Here is a 20,004-nt window from a genome sequence, read left to right on the forward strand (position 1 = left end):
AGCTCAGTCCACAAGTTAACTGATGGAGGTTTTTGTTTGATGTTGTTTCACTGTGTGCACCTTCCACCACCATAGTACCCCATACAGTAATAAACTCCTGCATCTTCAGGCTGGACTCCACGTATGTTCAGTGTAAAAGCAGGTTCAGATCCATTTCCACTGAATCGATCTGAAACTCCAGATTCAAGGTAACTTACTCCATAGATCAGGAGTTTAGGAGCTTTTCCAGGTTTCTGCAAATACCAGCTCATGTCATAACCAACTCCACTGGTCCCAGTACAGCTGATAGAGGCAGAATCCCCTGCTTTAACAGACAGAGACTCAGGAGACTGAACCTCTTGATGAGAGACTGAGAGAGAACAAAAAATTAATAACAAGAAATGAAATTGAAATGAATCCATAAAAATATAACTAAAAGCTTAACATTTCTGCAAAAATGTATATTTTAAAAAATGTGTCATCTCAATAAAAATGATCCAAACCTTGAGTGAGCAGAAAAAGTGTCTCCAACAGTAGAATAAAATAAATCATTGTTGTGTGTCTGTAGATGTCACACACTAATAATCATCAGCACACTTATAAGGACTCAGTGTTCTGTTCATATGCAAAACACTCCAAACTCAAAATTGCATTCAGATGTATCTTGTAATTTAGCCTGGGGAAAAAATTAAAAATTGATTTGCAACATTTTATTAGTAACTACATAACATTTTTGTTATCATTATTATTACTTTCATCAGACTGAGCAAAACTAAACTATGATACAGAATCAGTGTTATTATGAATGTTAGTGTTCTGTCAGCATGATTTAGTGCAGGAGGTTTTTGTACAGCTGATGATTGGCTTTGTATCACTGTGGTACACATTTGGTGGAGGCACTCGACTCTCAGTTGGAAGTAAGTAAATCTCTTTCTATGTTGTGTTTAGAAATGTAAAATTATCTTAAAAGTAAACAAAAAAATAAAAATATTAGATTTGTACTTTTAGTGTGTTTGCAGAATTTGAGTTTCAGCTCCAAACATTTATGCTGAACTCATGTGTAAAAGGTTAAATGAATTAAGCTTTTGCCTGAGAGGCTGATATTTGTTGGCTTTATATTTATATTTTACAAATATTATTTAATGAAATATCAAAGTCATGTTTCAAATCAGTTTAAAGTCATGTTAGTTATTTGTATATTCAAATACTTTTAGAATAGCATATTTAATTAGAAAGTCACAATAAGATTCTATTAGTTAATGTATTTACTAAAATTAACATACAACATACAATCCATTTATTACAGCACTTGGTCATATTTGTTCAAATTAGTTAATAAAAATCAAATTCATTTTTATTTCTTGTTAACTCACTGAGCATTAACTGATGTAAACAAGAGCGACTTTGTATTTTAATAACGCGTCACTAAATGTTGGATTGTGATTAATAAAGTACAAGTATTGTTCATTCCTATGTTAATAAACATATGAACTAACATTAATAAGATGTCTGACAAAAAAGTCTATTTTTAAATATAAAAATTCTGAGAACAAGTAAATTTTGAATACATTATTGCAAATATGTTTAGATTTCTATAAATTTAAACACATTCTTACATTTGTCCCTTATTTACAGAACAATTAAATGCATTTTTAGCTCACAGATACATTTGAACCCTTTAACTGCCAGCTCTACCAAATGGTTGACCATTTTGACAGTTTTAAATAATGACTTTTTAAGACATTTAAAGAATGGCTGTTTTAAATAATGGTTTACTAACACAGCATTGTTGGTTTACAAGAAAAAACTCAAAAAAGCACAATCCTGTTGCACTATCACATTTTTATTTTATTTTTAGGCATACTTCAGAAAATAAAGATGATTTAGTATTTAAAAATGTTTTATTTTAATATATTTTTTAAATAAATTGTTCTAATTTTTTTTCTTATTTTTAGATTTTCTATTTTATATGTACACTTAAAAAAAACTAATTTATATTAGTACTGTGAACTTACTCCATTTAAGTTGAAGTAATGAAGTATTTAATTAACTCATTATCTTCAACACTGAGTTCGAAACTCTTTTCACATGAATAGAATTAATCTTCAGTAAATTCTGAATTACTACACTCATTTCATTTGATAACGTTGACTGTTGGGTTTTTCAGTGTATTAATTCTGGTACTTTTATCATAGACATATCAACAATTTGGTAGAGGTTGATATTTTAGAAATTATGGGATGTGTTGAAAAAAAATGCATTAAGTGTGTAAACTAATGCAATCCAAAAATGTGTTCTTGGTGGGGTAGTTAAAGGGTTGAAACCAATTTTTATCATGAATTTGAACATAATTAAATAATAGAAATAGAGATTCACAGTTTATATTTATTAACATTAATTAATTTAGATATTCTGTTTCTTATATGGATAACTTCGCAAGAACAAATCAACTAGCTCTCATTAACTGCCGTCAGCTAGCTCTCTGTAACTCTTACATGGTCGCCACTGAAGCTTAGCAGGGCTGCCCCCGGTCAGTACCTGGATGGGAGACCTCATGGGAAAGCTAGGTTGCTGCTGGAAGGGGTGTTAGTGAGGCCAGCAGGGATGCCCAACCTTCGGTCTGTGTGGGTCCTAATGCCCCAGTATAGTGACGGGGACTTTATACTGCTCAGTGAGCGCCGTCTTTCGGATGAGACGTTAAACCGAAGTCCTGACTCTCTGTGATCATTAAAAATCCCAGGATGTCCTTCGAAAAAGAGTAGGTTTTTAACCCAGGCATCCTGGCCAAATCTGCCCACTGGCCTCTGTCCATCATGGCCTGCTATCCGTCCCCATACCATAATTGGCTTAATCACTCTGTCTCCTCTCCACCAATCAGCTGGTGTGTGGTGTGCGGTCTGGCGTGAAATGCCTGACATCCTGTCATCCAGGTGTATGCTGCACACTGGTGGTGAATGAGGAGATTCCCCCCTATGAGTAAAGCGTTTTGAGTGCCCAGAAAAGCGCTATAAAAATGTAAGGAATTATTATTATTATTAATTATTAATAAATCATTGGTTGAGTATTAGTAGGCTGATTAGTGTTCGGGTTACTGATAGTGTAAATTTTCATGTATTTGCAAAGTTCCTTTTATTTATTTATTTTCCTCCCGCTTAGTCCATTTATTTATCAGAGGTCACCACAGTGGAATGAACCACCAACTTTTCCATCATATGTTTTACACAGCAGATGCACTTTCAGCTGCAACCCAGCACTTGGAAATTCCCATACAAACTCAAATTCACACTCGTACACTATGTATACATACACTCATACACTTATAGTAATGTATGTTGGAGGAAAATCAAAATAGTGTTAAGATCAAAATCAGATTATCTACTAATACTTCAAAGATTAGTGAGCACATAGACCTTAAAAATAGAGTTTTATTTGATTTTGTAGATACTGCATATAAAACTATGTGTACTGAATATAAAAATGTAAATCTGATTTAAGGCTAAAAATACAAATTTCCTGTCAAAAAATCTGTCATTACGGGCTGTTGCACTGGAGATGTGCTTGATTAACTCTGAATCTTTTAAAGGGAAGTGAAAGACTCTCAGAATGACTGACAGAGCTGTTTTTTTCTGCACAATCAAACTCTCTCCATCTTCATCTCTTTCACTGTCTAGCTGCGGCTCGTCCCACTGTGGCGGTGCTTTGGCCCTCCAGAGATGAGCTGCAGAAGGGTCAGGCTACAGTGATGTGTGTGGCCAGTAAGGGATTTCCCTCTGACTGGACGCTGAGCTGGAAGGTGGGCGACAGCAGCAGGAGCTCTGGTGTGAATATGAGTCCCAGTGAGCTGCAGGAGGATGGACTGTACAGCTGGAGCAGCAGCCTGAGCATCACTGAGAGTGAGTGGAGCAGAGCAACAAGCATCAGCTGTGACGCCACACACCCGTCCCAGCACACAGTGAGCCAGAGGATACACACACAGCAGTGCCATGATTAGCAGCACTGAACATACGCAAGCATGCACGCACACACAGGTTATAGACATGCCTTAATATTAATTCACACACTCAATCAAATGTTTGTCCACATTGTTTTCAAGTTTGCTCTATGTTCTATTTTTCTTGTTCCATTTTAAAGTTTTTCTTCCCACATTTGTACACATTCTTTGATTTAGTTGTATTAAACAATTATTTTGCAAAATAAAAGCTTTTTGAATCATTAATTGGGAGTGCATTATTTGTTTCATTATTTGCATTTGTTATTTGTTTCATAGATTACAATCAATTATATGGCATACTGGATAATATATGTTCTAACAGAGGAGGTACAGGAATAAAAAGTGGATTCATAAATTCTTTCAGAGTTCAGGAAAAGTAGATGTTGAGCCATTCTGAATTTTCTATTTTAACCTAATGTGTCACCGCATGCATTACATAACACACGTACATTTTTACACCAAATCACACCATAATACAGCTGTACATTTACCCCTCACACCCTCACTTTAATCCAAATTAAAGATTAAATATCACTATAATAATGTCACACTAACAATCATAAATGTTCAGATAATATGCAAAACATTCTGCAATGTGAACTAGATTAGTTGGAATTTAGCATGGAACAAACTAAATTATTTATTTGCTTTTTTTTTCTTTTCTTTTTTTTCAACTTAAAATCTTTACAGCAGAAGCACACACCAAATCTCCAAATCTTTTATTGTCATAAAACATTTTTTTTTACCACATTTATATAAACCAGTAAAAAAGATATCCAATTAGAATGAAATACTGTAATACATATTTTACATGGCTGCCAACTTTTGGCTTCAGCTTTGAGAGAGAATTTAAGCCTCACATCCCAAGTCATACCCACACACCAAGCCATGCCCCGTTTATTTGACAATATATAAAATGATAAATATATTATTATATTAAATACTTTTATAAAATATTTACATATTAGTATTATTACTATTAGACAATTCTATTATGAATGAATAAAAGAAAAAAATCCAATTCTAAATGTAACTGGAAAACAATGTAAAGATACAACTGATATGCTAAGATCATTTAACAAGTCTTTTGCATAAATATATTAATTTCAGGAAAGCACGGTGGCTCAGTAAATAGCACTGTCACCTCACAATAAAAAGGTCACTCGTTTGAGTCCTGGCTGGGCCAGTTGGCATTTATGTGTGGAGTTTGCATGTTCTCCCCGTGTTGATATGGGTTTTCTCTGGGTTCTCTGGTTTACCCCACAATCCAAACACATAAGCTATAGGGGAATTGATCAACTAAATTGGGTGTAGTGCATCAGTGTGTGCATGAATGACTGTGTAGGGGTGTTTCCCAGTACTGGGTTGCGGCTGGAAGGGCATCCACACCGTAAAACATATGCCGGAACAGTTGGCGGTTCATTCTGCTGTGTCAACCTCTGAAATAGAGACTAAGCTGATGGAAAATGAATGGATGAATATTAATTTCATTAGAATGAAATATAAATTGTATAGAACACAAAAAATATATGTTTTATAGAATTATGTTGTTTGTTGTCTTAGACATGACGTATAGCCAGGAATAAGCTTAAACTCCCTGACTTTATCCCTCCTTTCTGCTTCATACAAAAAAAAAAAAAAACAATCAAGAGATTTGCTAGTCAAAATAAGATCATCATTATATTAGTTTAACTTTAGCTTTGTCGACTTTTAAAACTCACTGCGCACTGACACCTGTACTAAAGGCTGTTACCCCTATTATAAAATGCACCCCCACTATTAACTATCTATTAACTTAAATTGATAATTTTGTAATAACATCATTGACACTAATGAGAGTGAACCTTTCCCTTACAGAAGATAACAATTTTATTTTACATTTATCTGTAAACCTAGTGCATTTTAAAATGCGTTTCACTTATTGTTTTTGCTTAATCCATCAAGACAATAATTACATTACGTTTATGGCTGTTGGTTTTTATGTAGTCTAAGAACCCCAATAAAAGTCTATGAAAGGGGTACATTTTACGGCAGGGGTGCATTTCTTGGCTCAACATCTGTTGCAAAACACATGAGCGGCACATGAGCAGTGTCTACATCTGGAGCGGGAACATGAGTAGCGCATCAGTGTCAAGCAGAAGCAGTGCGAGAGGCCCACGGTATGCGTGGTATCTTTTCTGCATGCATGCTTCAGTTTGTTTTTGATTACATTGCTTTCAACAGCGTTGGATCGGTTGCACATAGAGAGAATAACATCTTTATAGAGTGATAAAAGTCTTTAAAACCGTCTTGAACACAAAGGAAAAAAATATTTCATGGGATGAGTTTTCTGCGTGAGAAAATGGATGAGTGGAGTGACAATCGGTGAGCATACCATCAATTGCGTGACTCTTACGCCAAATGCGTGAGAGTTGGCAGCCCTGGTTTTATGAGGAACTGATCATTTTTATTAAATTAGATGTTGCTTAGCTGAGCTTTTGTATCTAAAATTTAAAGGGCACATTTTCTGACATTAAAATAGGATTAAAATCACTCTCAATTTGAGTCCAACCACAACTTCACGTAAGAGTGCGGTTTCCCCACCCACTGAATTAATTGACAGCCATGTATTAAAATGTCTCTTTAGAATTTTGTATAATCATATCAACAAGACAGGATGTGCCCAAAGTAACTGGGATAAAAAGATCTGTTCAGCTCACTATGATCATCAATCATCATCATCAAATGTGATCAAGAATGAGTTTCACAAGTTTAAAACAGTAAATGTTTGTAATAAAGATTTGTGGATTTAAATCAGGTTCATTTTGTACATTAACATAACAATGTTGTCACGGTCACACAATAAAGAGAGGGATGGTTATCTCTTTTCATCAATTTATTCAAAACACACAATGGATTGATCAACATGAGAAGCAGGTAAGTGATATTCTTAGATGGAGAGCAGATAAAGTGCTGTTCACAATGTAAACAAGGATCTTCATTCAACCATCAGTATGAAGCCACTTTCCTTAATCACAGCTTGAGCATCCACAGGTTTAGGAGAAACATCCATGGTGAGGTGCGGTGTACCATCTGACTTCGGTTCCAGCCAATGAATGACTGGAATCAATGAGGCTTTATAGAAGACTGTGATTACTAGTGCAGGTGAGTCTAATTAGAATAGGAATGTGTACAGGTATGGTGAGAGGTGGCTGGTGAAGGTGAGCAATGATTTGAGCAGCAGGAACAAGCCAGGGATGTGACAAATGTCCATACAGCAGTGGATATACATGTATCCTGTCACATTTGCCATGCCAAAACAGTGCAAAGCTAATGTGTATGTGTGTGTGTATGTGTGTGTGTGCACGTTGCGTGTGACTCATCGCTAAAGAAAGGCATAAATTAACTCCACAACAAATATATCAAATAACCGTTGTGAAAGTTCTAACTGTTGTTATGGAGATCTGCTTCATTCTTGTCTGTCACTGAGCTGTTTGTCTACGTGAAGGTTATAGCTACAGTCAAACTAGAGTTTGATCATGCGAATTTATGTCATACAGCGCTGCGAAAAGAGGAGGGATTAAACAAGATTATTAGGCATTAAAAAAAGCAAGCAATTGCTCCATGTTTTAAATTTCTGTCCAGAGAGGTCATGTTTTGATCCTTGGTTGGTCTCACGCAGTCAAGTGATGCGATTTTGCAGGTCAAAGTTCACCAAGCTTGATTTTTGCACCACAGCGACCTGCAAATCTTGACATATGACCCTGTGTTTCCGGTCTGACGCATTCGCGTACATATGAATGGAAGTCTATGGGGAGAAAAGTCCATTGTGACTGCAGCTTAAGGCTGACACACACAAGGGAACGGTGGACGAAGAGAATCAGTTCATTAGCATTAAAGGCACAGACAACAAAAACAGCTACAATGTTAAAACAGCTCATATTTCACAGGTTTAAAAAGGTATAATAAGTAATCTGATGGGTGTTCTGAGCTGAAACTTTACAGACACATTCTGGACACACAAAAGAGGTTAGACATTTTCAACATCTTAAATCTTGAAAAGGGGTAAAATTGGTGCCCTTTAAGATCTATATAGTATATTGGATTGTAACTAAAGCATACGGTAAGTCATAATTGTGACATTGCGATAAATTATCAATAAAATGTTTTAGTGTGTCAATAATGAACATCAACAGTTCAGTGCAGTGAAGAGTCTGTGTAAAGTCAGTGAGGTGAATAATGATTTTCAAACTCAACAACTGCAGAAGCTCTGAAATCTCAACCAAGGGAGTTATTGTATGAGGCTTTTTCAGTGTGTGAACAACCAGTCGTGTATCCCAGACGCAGAGACTCCCTTGCTGTGTAGACTCTGACAGTAATAAACTCCTGAATCTCCAGGCTGGACTCTGTGTGTTTACCACTTTCACTACCACTAAATCTAGAAGAAACACCTGAAGCTCTGTTTGATGTGTAATAGATCAGGAGTTTAGGGGTTTCTCCAGGAATCTGATGAAACCATGACATGCAGTACTGAGAGGTGTTTAATATATGTTGAATACCAACAATTCACTGCTGGTTTTTGAATACAGTGAATAGTGACAGTCTGATCAGGCAGCACAGTTTGATCTTCAGATTGAGTCAGAATCTGCCCTACACAACCTGAAAAGGAGAAAGATAGCACTGTAAAACAAAATTAAACTTTACAGACTGAGCACAATATTTCTTACTTTTGCACTACAAATACTAAGACATTTAATTCTGAGATTTTGTTGACTTCACATGCTCATGTTCATGATAAACGTTCACAGAAACTTAGTAAATACTTGATTTCAGCTTATGTGGATTTCAGCTTCTGTGGATTGCTATATTTCTAGATCTTTAATGATATGAATTTCTAGGCTACTTACTCCAGGTGCAGACTGAGAGTGTCCAAATAATGATGGCTATTACAGTCATGTCTGCTTTTGAATCTGTTATGATGAAAAAGAGCTGTCAGTCATTAATTATTACAGTCACAGATCTATAAAGACCTCCAGAGCACTGAAGCATGTGCTTCTATGCAAAGTGTCTTCACAATGTAAATGATGGACAAGAAACTCCCACACTGCCAAGAAACACATTTTAACTGATAATTACAACCAGATAAACTTAAAAAAAAAAAAAAAAATTCTAGGCAGAATTAGATCTGTATAATAATAATCTCAGATTATCAATGAGGGCTTTATAAAAATACACATTGCTTATGTCAATATATATATAAAAATAGTGGTCAAATATATAATTTTTTGAAAAGTATGAAACTGTGTTTATTGAATTTTGTGGGTCAGCTAAGTCAACCAGAGAGAGAGAGAAAAAAAAAATGGGTGCGGGTACAATAAATACTGGAATAATAACAAAATGGATGATAACTGCTAGAATAAAGATAAAGTACACATTATAAAATGGTATCTTTCTTCTCTCTTTGATTCATATTTACTTTATTGGGGATCTTTACACCAACGTATTTTATCTGTGACAGGATATAAATGTCATTAAAGATTTAAATAGAAGTTGATTATGATAAATACCACTTTTGTATAATAATTGATTGTTGTTTAAGGCCTTTTTTAGCCCTAGCATCTTAGAATGCAGTAAATATTTGAATTAGGTTTTTTTTTGTTACTGTAAATCAAGGATAATTGTTTTTTTTTTTGTTTTTTTTTTTTGAGCTCATAACTTGATGTGGTGATGTTTTGTGTCTTTCTTGATATTGATATTTATGTGTTTACATTGTGCTTGAAAAACCCTTTTACTGTAATTAGTTAGTTTTAAAAATCTGCGGCAGAGATGGTATACGGACACATCTACATGAAAGACATATTGTATGGCTCCAACCAGAACAATACAGTGAATTGTACTGTCCAGGGAGAGATTTTTTTTCTCTGCCTATTGAGAGATTTTCACAACAATAAACCAAGCACAATTAGAATATTCCTGTATCACTTTGAAATTTACAGAGTAGGCTCATGTCCATACTGTACAAATATGACTTTTTGAAAATAGCCTTGTACAAATAATAATAATTTAAAATAGCAAAAATAACAACAACAACAACGACAACGACAACAACAACAACAACAATAATAATAATTATTTATTATTATTATTAATATCACAATGACATTAAAATAATAAATATATTTATTAAAAATAAAATTAAAAAAACATTCAAATATCATCCAGGTAATTACACAGTATTAAAAAAGCAAATGTAAACTTTTTAAATGCTTCATTTGCAGACATTTGGCTATGTAGCAAACTGCAAGTATGTTATGCACATTTCACTAAAATCATTTATAGATATAAACACTGAATATTGAATCTGTAATTGTGATACATGATTGCAATATTAAAATAAAATATATTTTCTAAAGACCTATACAATACATTGTTTACAGTTTCAGATTAAACACAATATCTATTCAGAAGTATGGTTTAGTCCAGGGATGGGCAAACTTGATCCTCGAGGTCTGGTGTCCCTGCAGAGTTGTTCCAACACTAGTCAAACACACCTGAACAAACTAATCAGTGTCTTCAAGATCACTAGAAATCTATAAGCAGGTGTGTGTGATTAGAGCTGGAGCTAAACTGTGCAGGACACCAGCCCTCCAGGACCGAGTTTGCCCACCCCTGGTTTAGTCAGTCCAACTCTCTCACAAAGCAATTAGTCTATAGTTTTTAAACCAAAAGAGGGCACTGCGAGCCTGCGACCTACACTGATGAATTGTTAGGACCTGGGCCTGGTTTTTCAAAAGGTTTAATCCGTATTAAATTTATCCGGATTTAGTAATCCTGATCACGTAATCCAGCTTACTTTTTGAGCCAGTTTTTCAAAGCAACATTGGATTGGGTCAATCTGATTCGGATAGGACCTTTCAGGATCACTAAATCTGGTTTTACCAGTGCTCAATCACAATGTAGATGGATAGATAGGCCTATGTAAAGAGCAACAAGTAGAATAGCCAGTGTGGGGTCAATATAACTTTATTTTTTTTTTTTAATGAAAACACACATTTGAAAAAAAAAAATCTAAAAACAATAAAAACACCACCCCATCCTCTACCAGCAGTCCGCTCATCTGAGACCTACAACACAAACACGGTACATTGAGGTATTTATAATAAGTTTCAAATATAGATGTAAATTTAAAAAAAAAAAGACTTAATGTTAAAAATTCAACAATAAGTTCAAACTTCCTCATCTGATGTGGAGAGAGCAGCTTGTCTGAGCAAATCTCAAGTCTGGCCTTGGTTTGTTGCAGTGTGGTCAGAGTCAGTTGTTCCTCTGCCAGATGAAGCAGTGCTTCTGACCAGTCACTTTTTGCAATTGTTGAAGGTGATTTCAAAAATCAGTGATTGCCATCTCTGTAATCATTGCATGCATCACTAATAAATATTTTAAAAACAAAAAATTATTTCCATTGTGTTGAATGTATATATCAATTATTGACAGAATAAAATGTATTGTTTTTGGTCAATTTTGACAGCTGTTTGGGGGATTTTTTTATGAGGCCAAGCTATTTCTACTTTGCTGTAGGCCTATACTGAAAGGCTAAATACGTTGAAGCCAATAATCACTATAGCCTGACAGATGAACAAATATAATTAAAACCTTATGAATAAATAGTACATCTCGTAAGATACTGCATGATCCAAAAGTAGTATTATTTAATACATTTTTTAAGTTTTTATTACATTTTGGTCATGAAATCCACACTAAATCCACCCTTCTGATGGGATCAGTTTAATCCAGTTTTTTTAGATCAAAGTGATCCAAATCCTACAAAAAAGGTCTGAAAACCCAAAGTAAAGGTTTGATCCATATCAAAACCAAGACTAGATTACGTGATCTAATCCGATTAGGTAATCCGTTTTTTCTTTTGAAAAACCCATTTTCAAGATTTGATCCTTTATCCAAAATCTTAGTGGATTACTTTTGAAAAACCGGGCCCTGGACAAGAGCATTAAGATATCTCTATCGGTTTTAAAAGTCTACAACCCCCAAAAAACATGTTAAATTGCTCACCCTTATGTTCCCTGAGATATTTGTCCATGTTCGGAACACAAATTAAAATTTTATCTCCAATATCTTAATGTGTTCCAAAGATGAACAAAGGTCACAGGGCCAGGGGGATGTGAATAACATGTGGATTAACATTCTAACAGAAACATAATTTAATGTTTTTTAATGTTTGTGTCGAACTTAACATTTAAGGTAGTCCCATAGTAATTATTTATGTTTAAAAAAGGAAATACTGTACGATACAATAGCGTTTGTATTTAAGCACTAGTTTAAACGTTCAGAAAATTTACTAAGGTTTGCGGTTAGCTGTAGGCTATAAATGGTTTAAATATTTTCAGACATTCTAGCATATCAAAGTAAATGGTATTTACTAGTTGCCATATCAGCACAATATAAAGATAAATTTGTGCCATATTCAGAAAATTATAAACTCAATAAGCTGACATCAGTATGTGCATAATTCTGCCACCAGATGGAGCCAGATTCCACCAAAATAAACACCACAAACTTACAACGTTTTTAATGCTTGGTCCTGTGGTCCATGTGCAACGTGGCAGACTGTAAAACCTTCAATTTTCAAGGCTCGTTGGTCTAGGGGTATGATTCTCGCTTAGGGTGCGAGAGGTCCCGGGTTCAAATCCCGGACGAGCCCAATTTTACTCTTTAACTTGCAAAGCATTGACAGATTTTAGTTTATACTATAAACTACAGCAGAGGTCAGAACTAAATGCACAGAACTAAATGAAAACTAGAGGGTTTGTCTTTAAATAATTAGTGCTGTAAAATAATCAGTTACAATTAATAATGTATGTAATAAAATGTATCTATAACATATAAGTTTCAAATTCATATTTTGTAATGCAGATGTTAGCCAATTTTCTTTTAATGTGTAGTATGAATAATCTAAAGAAATATATCTATAATCTAAGAAAAAAAAAACATTTTGACATATCAATAGTGAGAAAAGACAACAGTAGACATCCTTAATTTAATACTGTAATATATACTCTTTATAAAAAGACATTTGTGACATAAAAATGAAAACACGATATAAGCTAAAAATATTTCACACTGGTACATGTTGAGAGGGAATATGCATAATATGCACTTTATGCACAACATCTTCATTCTGTTTTGGAGCGCACCACATTTATATAGTAATAGATGGTGTTTAATACAGTGTTAGATCTACTACCTCTCTTTAGGCTTCACATACTTAAAAAGAGCGTGACTGTTTGCATGTTTCTAATAGACAAAGCTGCATATGAGCCAAACACACAGATGAAATAATCTCTACAGTCACCAATTTCACAAAACGGTACAATGCATGGAAGGGAAGGTAATATTTCACATGCACGTTTGGCGTGTCATAAAATGTGAGCCACACAACAGCACAAGTCTGATGAAAATAAGCATCATCCAAACCCTTTGACTGAGCTTGATTTGGACGGAGCGAATCCGCTTTCACACTTGCGTATTCCAGTTAGAATATACTTCGTATTCAGGCATCCTTGTCTAACTTGCAGACTGTAAATTGTGACGTAAAGGAACACTCCACTTTTTTGGAAATAGGCCGCTAGAGTTAAACAGTTGTCTTTTACCATTTCTGAATTTGTTCATCTGATGTCTGGGACTGCCAGGAGCACTTTTAGCTTAGCTTAGCATAAATCATTGATTTGGATTCGACCATTAGCCTCTCAGAATTTGATAATTTTTCTATTTAAACCTTGACTCTATACCGTATACTAAGTCCAACGGAAAAGGAAAAGTTTCTATTTTCTAGGCTGATATGGCTATGGTATGGCAACAAAGTCCCTTGATTATTACGCTGGAATGAGAGTATATGTGAGTATAGCTCAAATCAATCTATTACATTTTTATTTTACATCTTAGTTCACCGCGCAACTGCAGAATAGTCATGCTTTGAATAAAAAAATTAAAAACATTTTTTGAGTGTGATGCTAATGGTCTAATCTGATTCAATGACTTATGCTATGCTAAGCTAAAAGTGATCCTGCCAGATGCAGAGCTCGTCTGAATGCATTCAAAAACACTAACACTCAACTGTTTAGCCCTAAGGGACTTGTAAAATAAGCCTGTTTCCAAAGTGGAGTGTTCCTTCAAACCTAAACAATGTGATAAAAAAGCCAACCGCAATCCCTGATGCTGAATGCGTAAAGCTTGTACTTTTCATAACAATTAACAAATGATTTATGTATGAAGCGATAACGAAGCAATAACGTAAAATAAGGCATATGTCGTAGCTAACATCTGAGATGAATAAAGCGTTTCACATAAGTTAAACAGCGTGAATCGTATGCGAAATTTTAAAAAAAGGTGCTTGTGTGGTATCATAAAGTGTTTGACAATCGCAGTGTGCATCGTACACACTCTCGTCCTAGGCGCGTGTGGTTCTAGCTCAGCAGTATAACAGTCAACTGTCAGAGTTAGCATATAAAACCATAGCTTAGTCTTGCTGGGCCAGTGTTGGAAGAGTAACAAGGCGGACGTCAGGACAGACAGGAGACTGCTGAAGCAGCGTTGCAGGTAACCGTACACCCGCTTTTACTGCAAAGCTGGCAGAAGAGATAATCTCCTCACCGCATTATGTCACGCAGCCTCGGAGGATTACAGACACGCCTGGGAGACGTGACTTCGCAAAGTCCTCCAGCCTGTGTGTGTGTGTGTGTGTGTATGTGTGAGTGCAATCCCGCGTCCCTTCAGGCGCTCAATCTGGGCCTGGCCTGTCACTTTTAGGGTTTTAACATGGCTCAAGAACAGCACAGTGATTTGAAAAGGCAGTTGTTAAGCTTCTAATAGCTAGGTACGTTCGCAAAGTAACACGACCTGGAAACAAATAATAACCCTCTTAAATTGTGCTCAGGGTGGGATTTGCCATACTGAAGAGGCCGGGGTCAAGTTTCAGTGGCCCTTTAAGGCCCGAGTCAAGTTATTAATGGCTACGAATATAAACTATAAACAATCAATTACACCAGGATCAAAGCATGTGCCTCCTGATATGTATATATACTATTGCAATTCAGTGGATTCAAACAGGCCATATTTGTTTCTAAATAGACAAGTGATAGTGATGTGCATAATTATCAATAATTAGGAATGAACAGATTGTGATTATGGATTGTTAACCTTTGTGAAGTAAATTCTAATACTAATTTCTGAGTTAAATCGCACATAAAAAAAAAACAAGTTTACAATAAAAACTAAATTCTTACCCTCATGTAGTTGCAAATCTGTATGACTTATTTGTGGAACTCAATATAAATATATTTTAATATATTTACCATATATAAATTTCAAAATTTGACCAAAAATGGTTTTAAAAAGTCAATAGATTCATGTTTTGCTTGTTGAAGACAACATTCTTCAAAGTATCTTCGTTTGTGTCCCAAGTAAATTTTTGTAAAATTACCATTTTTGACAAATTACAACAATTTTTATGAACTGTCCCTTTAAGCTACGACAGAAACACTTGTTTGTCTGAAAGTAACTGAATATCTAATATATTGAATTGAAATCCACATACAAAGCAAGTTTTTTTTTAACCTCATATAAACTTTAGATTATTAGCTTGGAGCTGTTGATGCTCTTTTCATGTTCTTTTTCAATCAACAGCATGCGACCGGTAATGTCGACGGAGTTTAAGTTATATTTAACCCAGAACATTCCTTTAAGGCAAAGCTTGATTAGAACTCCAAACGTAACTAACTCTTATGCTGGTAAAGCATAAAGCGATCAAGTATCATTTTTTTTTTTTTTTTGAAGTGCAAGTCTGCTACCCCTTTTGGCTAGTCTCTCCTAGCTGTGATGTATTAAAAACCGGGTTTTTGTGTATTTTTTTGGCTGTTACCGAGGAAGTGTCACCTCAAATGGTTATAACTGCAATTTCCACTGTACTAATCCTATCATTGACAAAATGAAACAAAGGTGAACGGTAGGAGGAAGGCAAATGGGTAACAGTTGTCGCGGTAAGCTCAGGATGAAGCGGATCACCTGTGTTCAGCTCGAGAGTGCAAAATGTTCAGGTAGGAAATAACATAATACATATCAATCGTCATCAAGTAACTTTTTGCAATTGCAAGTCCTTGCAGACACACCACACGAAATGACTGTCCCGATCTGATCAGTTTATAGGGGAAGGGGAGTGTTTAGTGTCATGTCCTGAATGATGAAGTCATCTTGAATTCATTGAAAGCTTATGATAATCACCATAGAGACTGTTGAAAAACAAAACAAACAAACAAACAAACAAACAAACAAAAAAAAACACAGGCACCCTTGTCAAAACCAAAGGACAGGGCATCCTGGAAAGTTGTCCCATAATTATTCCCAAAAGTTTCCGTGCTAATCCCAGAGCTGTGAGAATGAATGGTTTTCATGCCCGTGGGTTGCGTCAGCTTATTTGTGAAATAAGAAAGAAAACAGAAATTTAACAAAAAAAAAAGAAAGAAAGAAAAGAAAGAAAAATCCAGTTTTTCAGTTACATCTGTGTATGTGTGTGTTGCTTGCAGGTTTCAGGAGGAGGGGTCATAAGGCCACCACGGTGCAGGGGTGTTTGAGTTTGCAGGGCAGGATCCCCCTGTTGAGCTGGTAAAACTCTACCAGGTGGATCAGGTCGGTGAACTTGGTAGAGCCGTCGTCAAGGCTAAAAAACACCTGGCCATCCTCCTCAAACTGCAAAAACAGACAAGAAAATGCTGAAATTTACAGTTATTAATATTAAATCAGTACTATTATTATTATTATTGTACTTGATATTTATAATAAAATAATGAATACAATAATATATGAATATAATTTAAAAGTCAAATTTTTTTTCAGAATTTTCAGTAATAACGCTACTAATTAACATATTAATTTATATTATATAAAGATTGAATAAATATCAATCTATATTAACTTAATTTATAAATTAATATACAAATACAAAGACTTACATATTCAATTACACATCTATGTAGCAATTACAGCAATAATAATTAAAATGATTAAATCAATATAATTAGTTTAATCCCTGATGAGGTATAAATAAAGGTTTAATGCAAAAACTGTTTCTAATATTCTGCTTTGATGTTTTTTTTTTTTTTTTTTTTTAACAAATCAGGGCTCAAATCATGTAGTTAAAAAAGTGTTTTTAGTAGGAGTGTCAAAATTATCGCGTTAACTCATGCGATTAATTTTAAATATTTAAGGTGTTAAAAAAAGTAACGCAAATAACGCAAGTGCAGTATTTTTTTATTTCCTGATGTGGCCGACATGTGTTGAGGAACGGTGTGGTGCGCCTTGGGCAGCAGAATAGTAAGCGAACCCCCCTGGTCTTCAATTTTATCAGCTACACCGTCCCTCTCCCTCACGGTCCTCGCTTTTATCAGCAAAAAGATCACTTTTATTTTTCACTTCAGGGTTAAGGGCGGCATGATTGTAGTTTGCCTAGAGCGTCAGTTCAGCTTGTTCTGGCCCTGCGTGCGTGTGTTTAACGTGCAAAGACATTTGGATAAGACCAAGGACGCGCTTTTAGAAGGTACATTTCAGTATAAAACAATTGATGTCGCATCACCAGGCTATTCTGCGTTTAATCTTTAGACTTTTTCAGCAGTTCACTCTCATTCAGCAGATTTTCATTCAGGATGTTTTAATGGAATTTGATACCGCATGGAGAACGGAAAGAAAAACCTCCACATTTCAGGACTCGCATGATCCTTTAAGGTAATCAAAAATCACTGCTTACATGGTAGACTCTTAATCAGTATTATCTTAATCACAAAAGCGGAGTTTTGGTGTCCATGTAAATGTAGGCCTACTTTGTGAAAATGGCAGATGAAGTCGCAAGCTGTCAAAGGCTGTCAAAGGTCAGGTCTTGATGCCCAATTCCAATTTTGTGCCTATATCTGATTTGTTTGCCTATTTACACGTTGTTTTAATTGTGACCCGTATCCAATTCATGCGTTTACACTTGCCATACAATTTACAATATCGCGCATGCGTAAAGGCGGGTTCTAGTACCTGTGTCATGATGATATGTACTGTATAATCCATTTATAAATAATATGGTTTTGTTTGCGTCTAAAGATTGCGACCATCTACACAAAATAGTCTTATTATTTTGTTGCTGTCATATTATGGATATTTTCTCAAATTATCATTAAATGTGGAGCTAACAAATTACTATAAAATATTAATTTAATCGGTTGTCATCAGTTAAACAATCCGAGTCCTTGCCAGAAGCGGGCCGGACTCTACACACAGACTTGGGCCAGATACGGTTAACAGAATTCAGACAAGTGCTTTACAGCCGCATCATGTACGGGAGCGAGCTGTGGGCCATACTCGGCCCAGATAACAGTGTGTGTGTGTGTGTGTGTGTGTAGTTGAAGATTTTGCCTGTGTTCGCACTGGTGTTGGAGAGAATAAAGTTGTTCTATGTGTATTAATAGTGACCAAAAGCAAACGTTCCAACATGAAGTTTGCCCAACTTTAAAATGATTTTGAGGCGGAGGTGGGAAAGGGCCGTCATCGCAGCTTACGCTTATGGTTTATATGCTTTAATGATGTCCTCCACCATTCAGAGGAATTTGTGCGTGCGAGAGAGATTTCAGGTCTGGTGGGAGCAAATGGTGGCGACTCACCACTTTCCTCCTCCGTTTTTCCTCTGATGTTGTTTACCGGATTGGCATCTCCACACACGCTCTTCCTCCTACGTCATTAAACCGCGGAGAAGCACCACATTGTCGCAAGTTTAATGATGTACAGAACGAAATGCCTCAATAAATCCAATCTGCCTGTTTACATGACAGTCGCATTGTCACACATACAATCTATATCTGATTTATTTCCACATATGAAGGAGGCCTAAAACTGATCTCTGAATGTCCAAATGCATGCGGGTTTTTTTTCCGTGTTTACCCGGTCATAGAACAGATCCGATCTGTGTCACATATGAGCAAAAAATTGAAATTAGGTCACATTTAACTGGCAGTGTGACAGCCCATTCCTCTGCCTTTAAGGTGCGTCCATGAGCCTTCACATTTCATAAGTTTCACGTTGCTGTGTCCGAATCCTTGTTTGTAAAAGACAGCCATACTTTAGAGCGTATAGTTTTAGCAAATTTGATAAACGCAATTGTGCGTTTTGATGAATCTGAAGGGATCCCTCACTCATCGGGTCCGCTGTACTATGCGTGTGTGTGTGTGTGTGTGTGTGTGTGTGTGTGTAGTCCACTTAGAATCCAATGTGGAAATCCTTTTTGTTATTGGCATTGATTGTTTTGAAATTTAAATGGCATTTAATGCCTGTGCTTTTATTTCTGTAATAAATATGGCGTTTGGTGATTAATCATGATTAATTATGTTTGGTGATGATTAATCATGATTAATTACAAAAAAAGTGTGATTGATTACGTACATTTTTTTTATCATTTGACAGTCCTAGTTTTTAGACTTCATAAATTTACTAGCAAAATACATCATTAAACCTGGATAAATTTGCTCTTGATAGAAAAAAAAAATCAACCCATCTTTTTCATGTACACTACAAATTTTTATCCAAGTTATCCAAGTTTTAGGAGCAACAAATAATAACTTGACTTCTAGTTGATCATTTGATATCAGAAGTGGCTTATATAAAACTCAAAGGCCTCTAAATTATGCTTATTTTACCAAAATAAAACATGATTATGCCTTGATTTTAAATCATTTAATTAGGACAGTAAGGTCTGACTTTGAGACAAAGTCTTGTCACCGAACAGAACTACTGTACAGTATAGAATATAAAAAAGTATAATAATTAAGTATAATAATTCAATTGTGTATGACTCCCATGAGCTTAGACGACTACATCCATACATCTCTGCAATGACTCAAATAACTTATTAATAAAGTCATCTGGAATGGCAAAGAAAGTGTTCCTGCAAGACTCCCAGAGTTCATCAAGATTCATTGGATCTTCAATGCCTCCTCCATTTTACCCCAGACATGCTC

At 35.4% G+C, this 20,004-nt stretch overlaps 1 protein-coding gene, 1 non-coding gene and 1 gene segment (V, D, J or C); 2 read left to right on the top strand and 1 right to left on the bottom strand.

Annotated features, from left to right (window-relative positions):
• Positions 1-552: 552 nt before the first annotated feature.
• Positions 553-4,195, top strand: LOC101885964 (Ig kappa-b4 chain C region-like). The segment is given in 2 exon segments: positions 553-896; positions 3,651-4,195. Coding segments are annotated over 2 exon segments (432 nt in total).
• Positions 4,196-12,590: 8,395 nt separating this feature from the next.
• On the top strand, positions 12,591-12,662 carry trnap-agg (transfer RNA proline (anticodon AGG)). Its single transcript has one exon. It is a non-coding gene; the product is annotated as a tRNA-Pro (tRNA).
• Positions 12,663-12,993: 331 nt separating this feature from the next.
• grb10a (growth factor receptor-bound protein 10a) overlaps positions 12,994-20,004 on the bottom strand; it is a 117,516-nt gene continuing 110,505 nt past the window's right edge. For 7 of the 16 annotated variants that reach the window (XR_015515886.1, XR_015515887.1, XR_015515881.1 and 4 more), the window contains one exon: positions 12,994-16,702. Coding sequence is in view for 4 of the 16 variants with exons in the window: in XM_087294358.1 (XP_087150484.1) it covers positions 16,556-16,702 (147 nt within the window). In the remaining 12 variants the exon portion in view is untranslated. The remainder of the gene's footprint in view (positions 16,703-20,004) is intronic. The other 9 variants (XR_015515878.1, XR_015515876.1, XR_015515884.1 and 6 more) reach the window with 3 other exon arrangements.

Source organism: Danio rerio, chromosome 19 (genome assembly GCF_052040795.2).
Source record: "Danio rerio strain M-AB ecotype USA chromosome 19, GRCz13ab, whole genome shotgun sequence".
Classification (NCBI taxonomy): domain Eukaryota; kingdom Metazoa; phylum Chordata; class Actinopteri; order Cypriniformes; family Danionidae; genus Danio; species Danio rerio.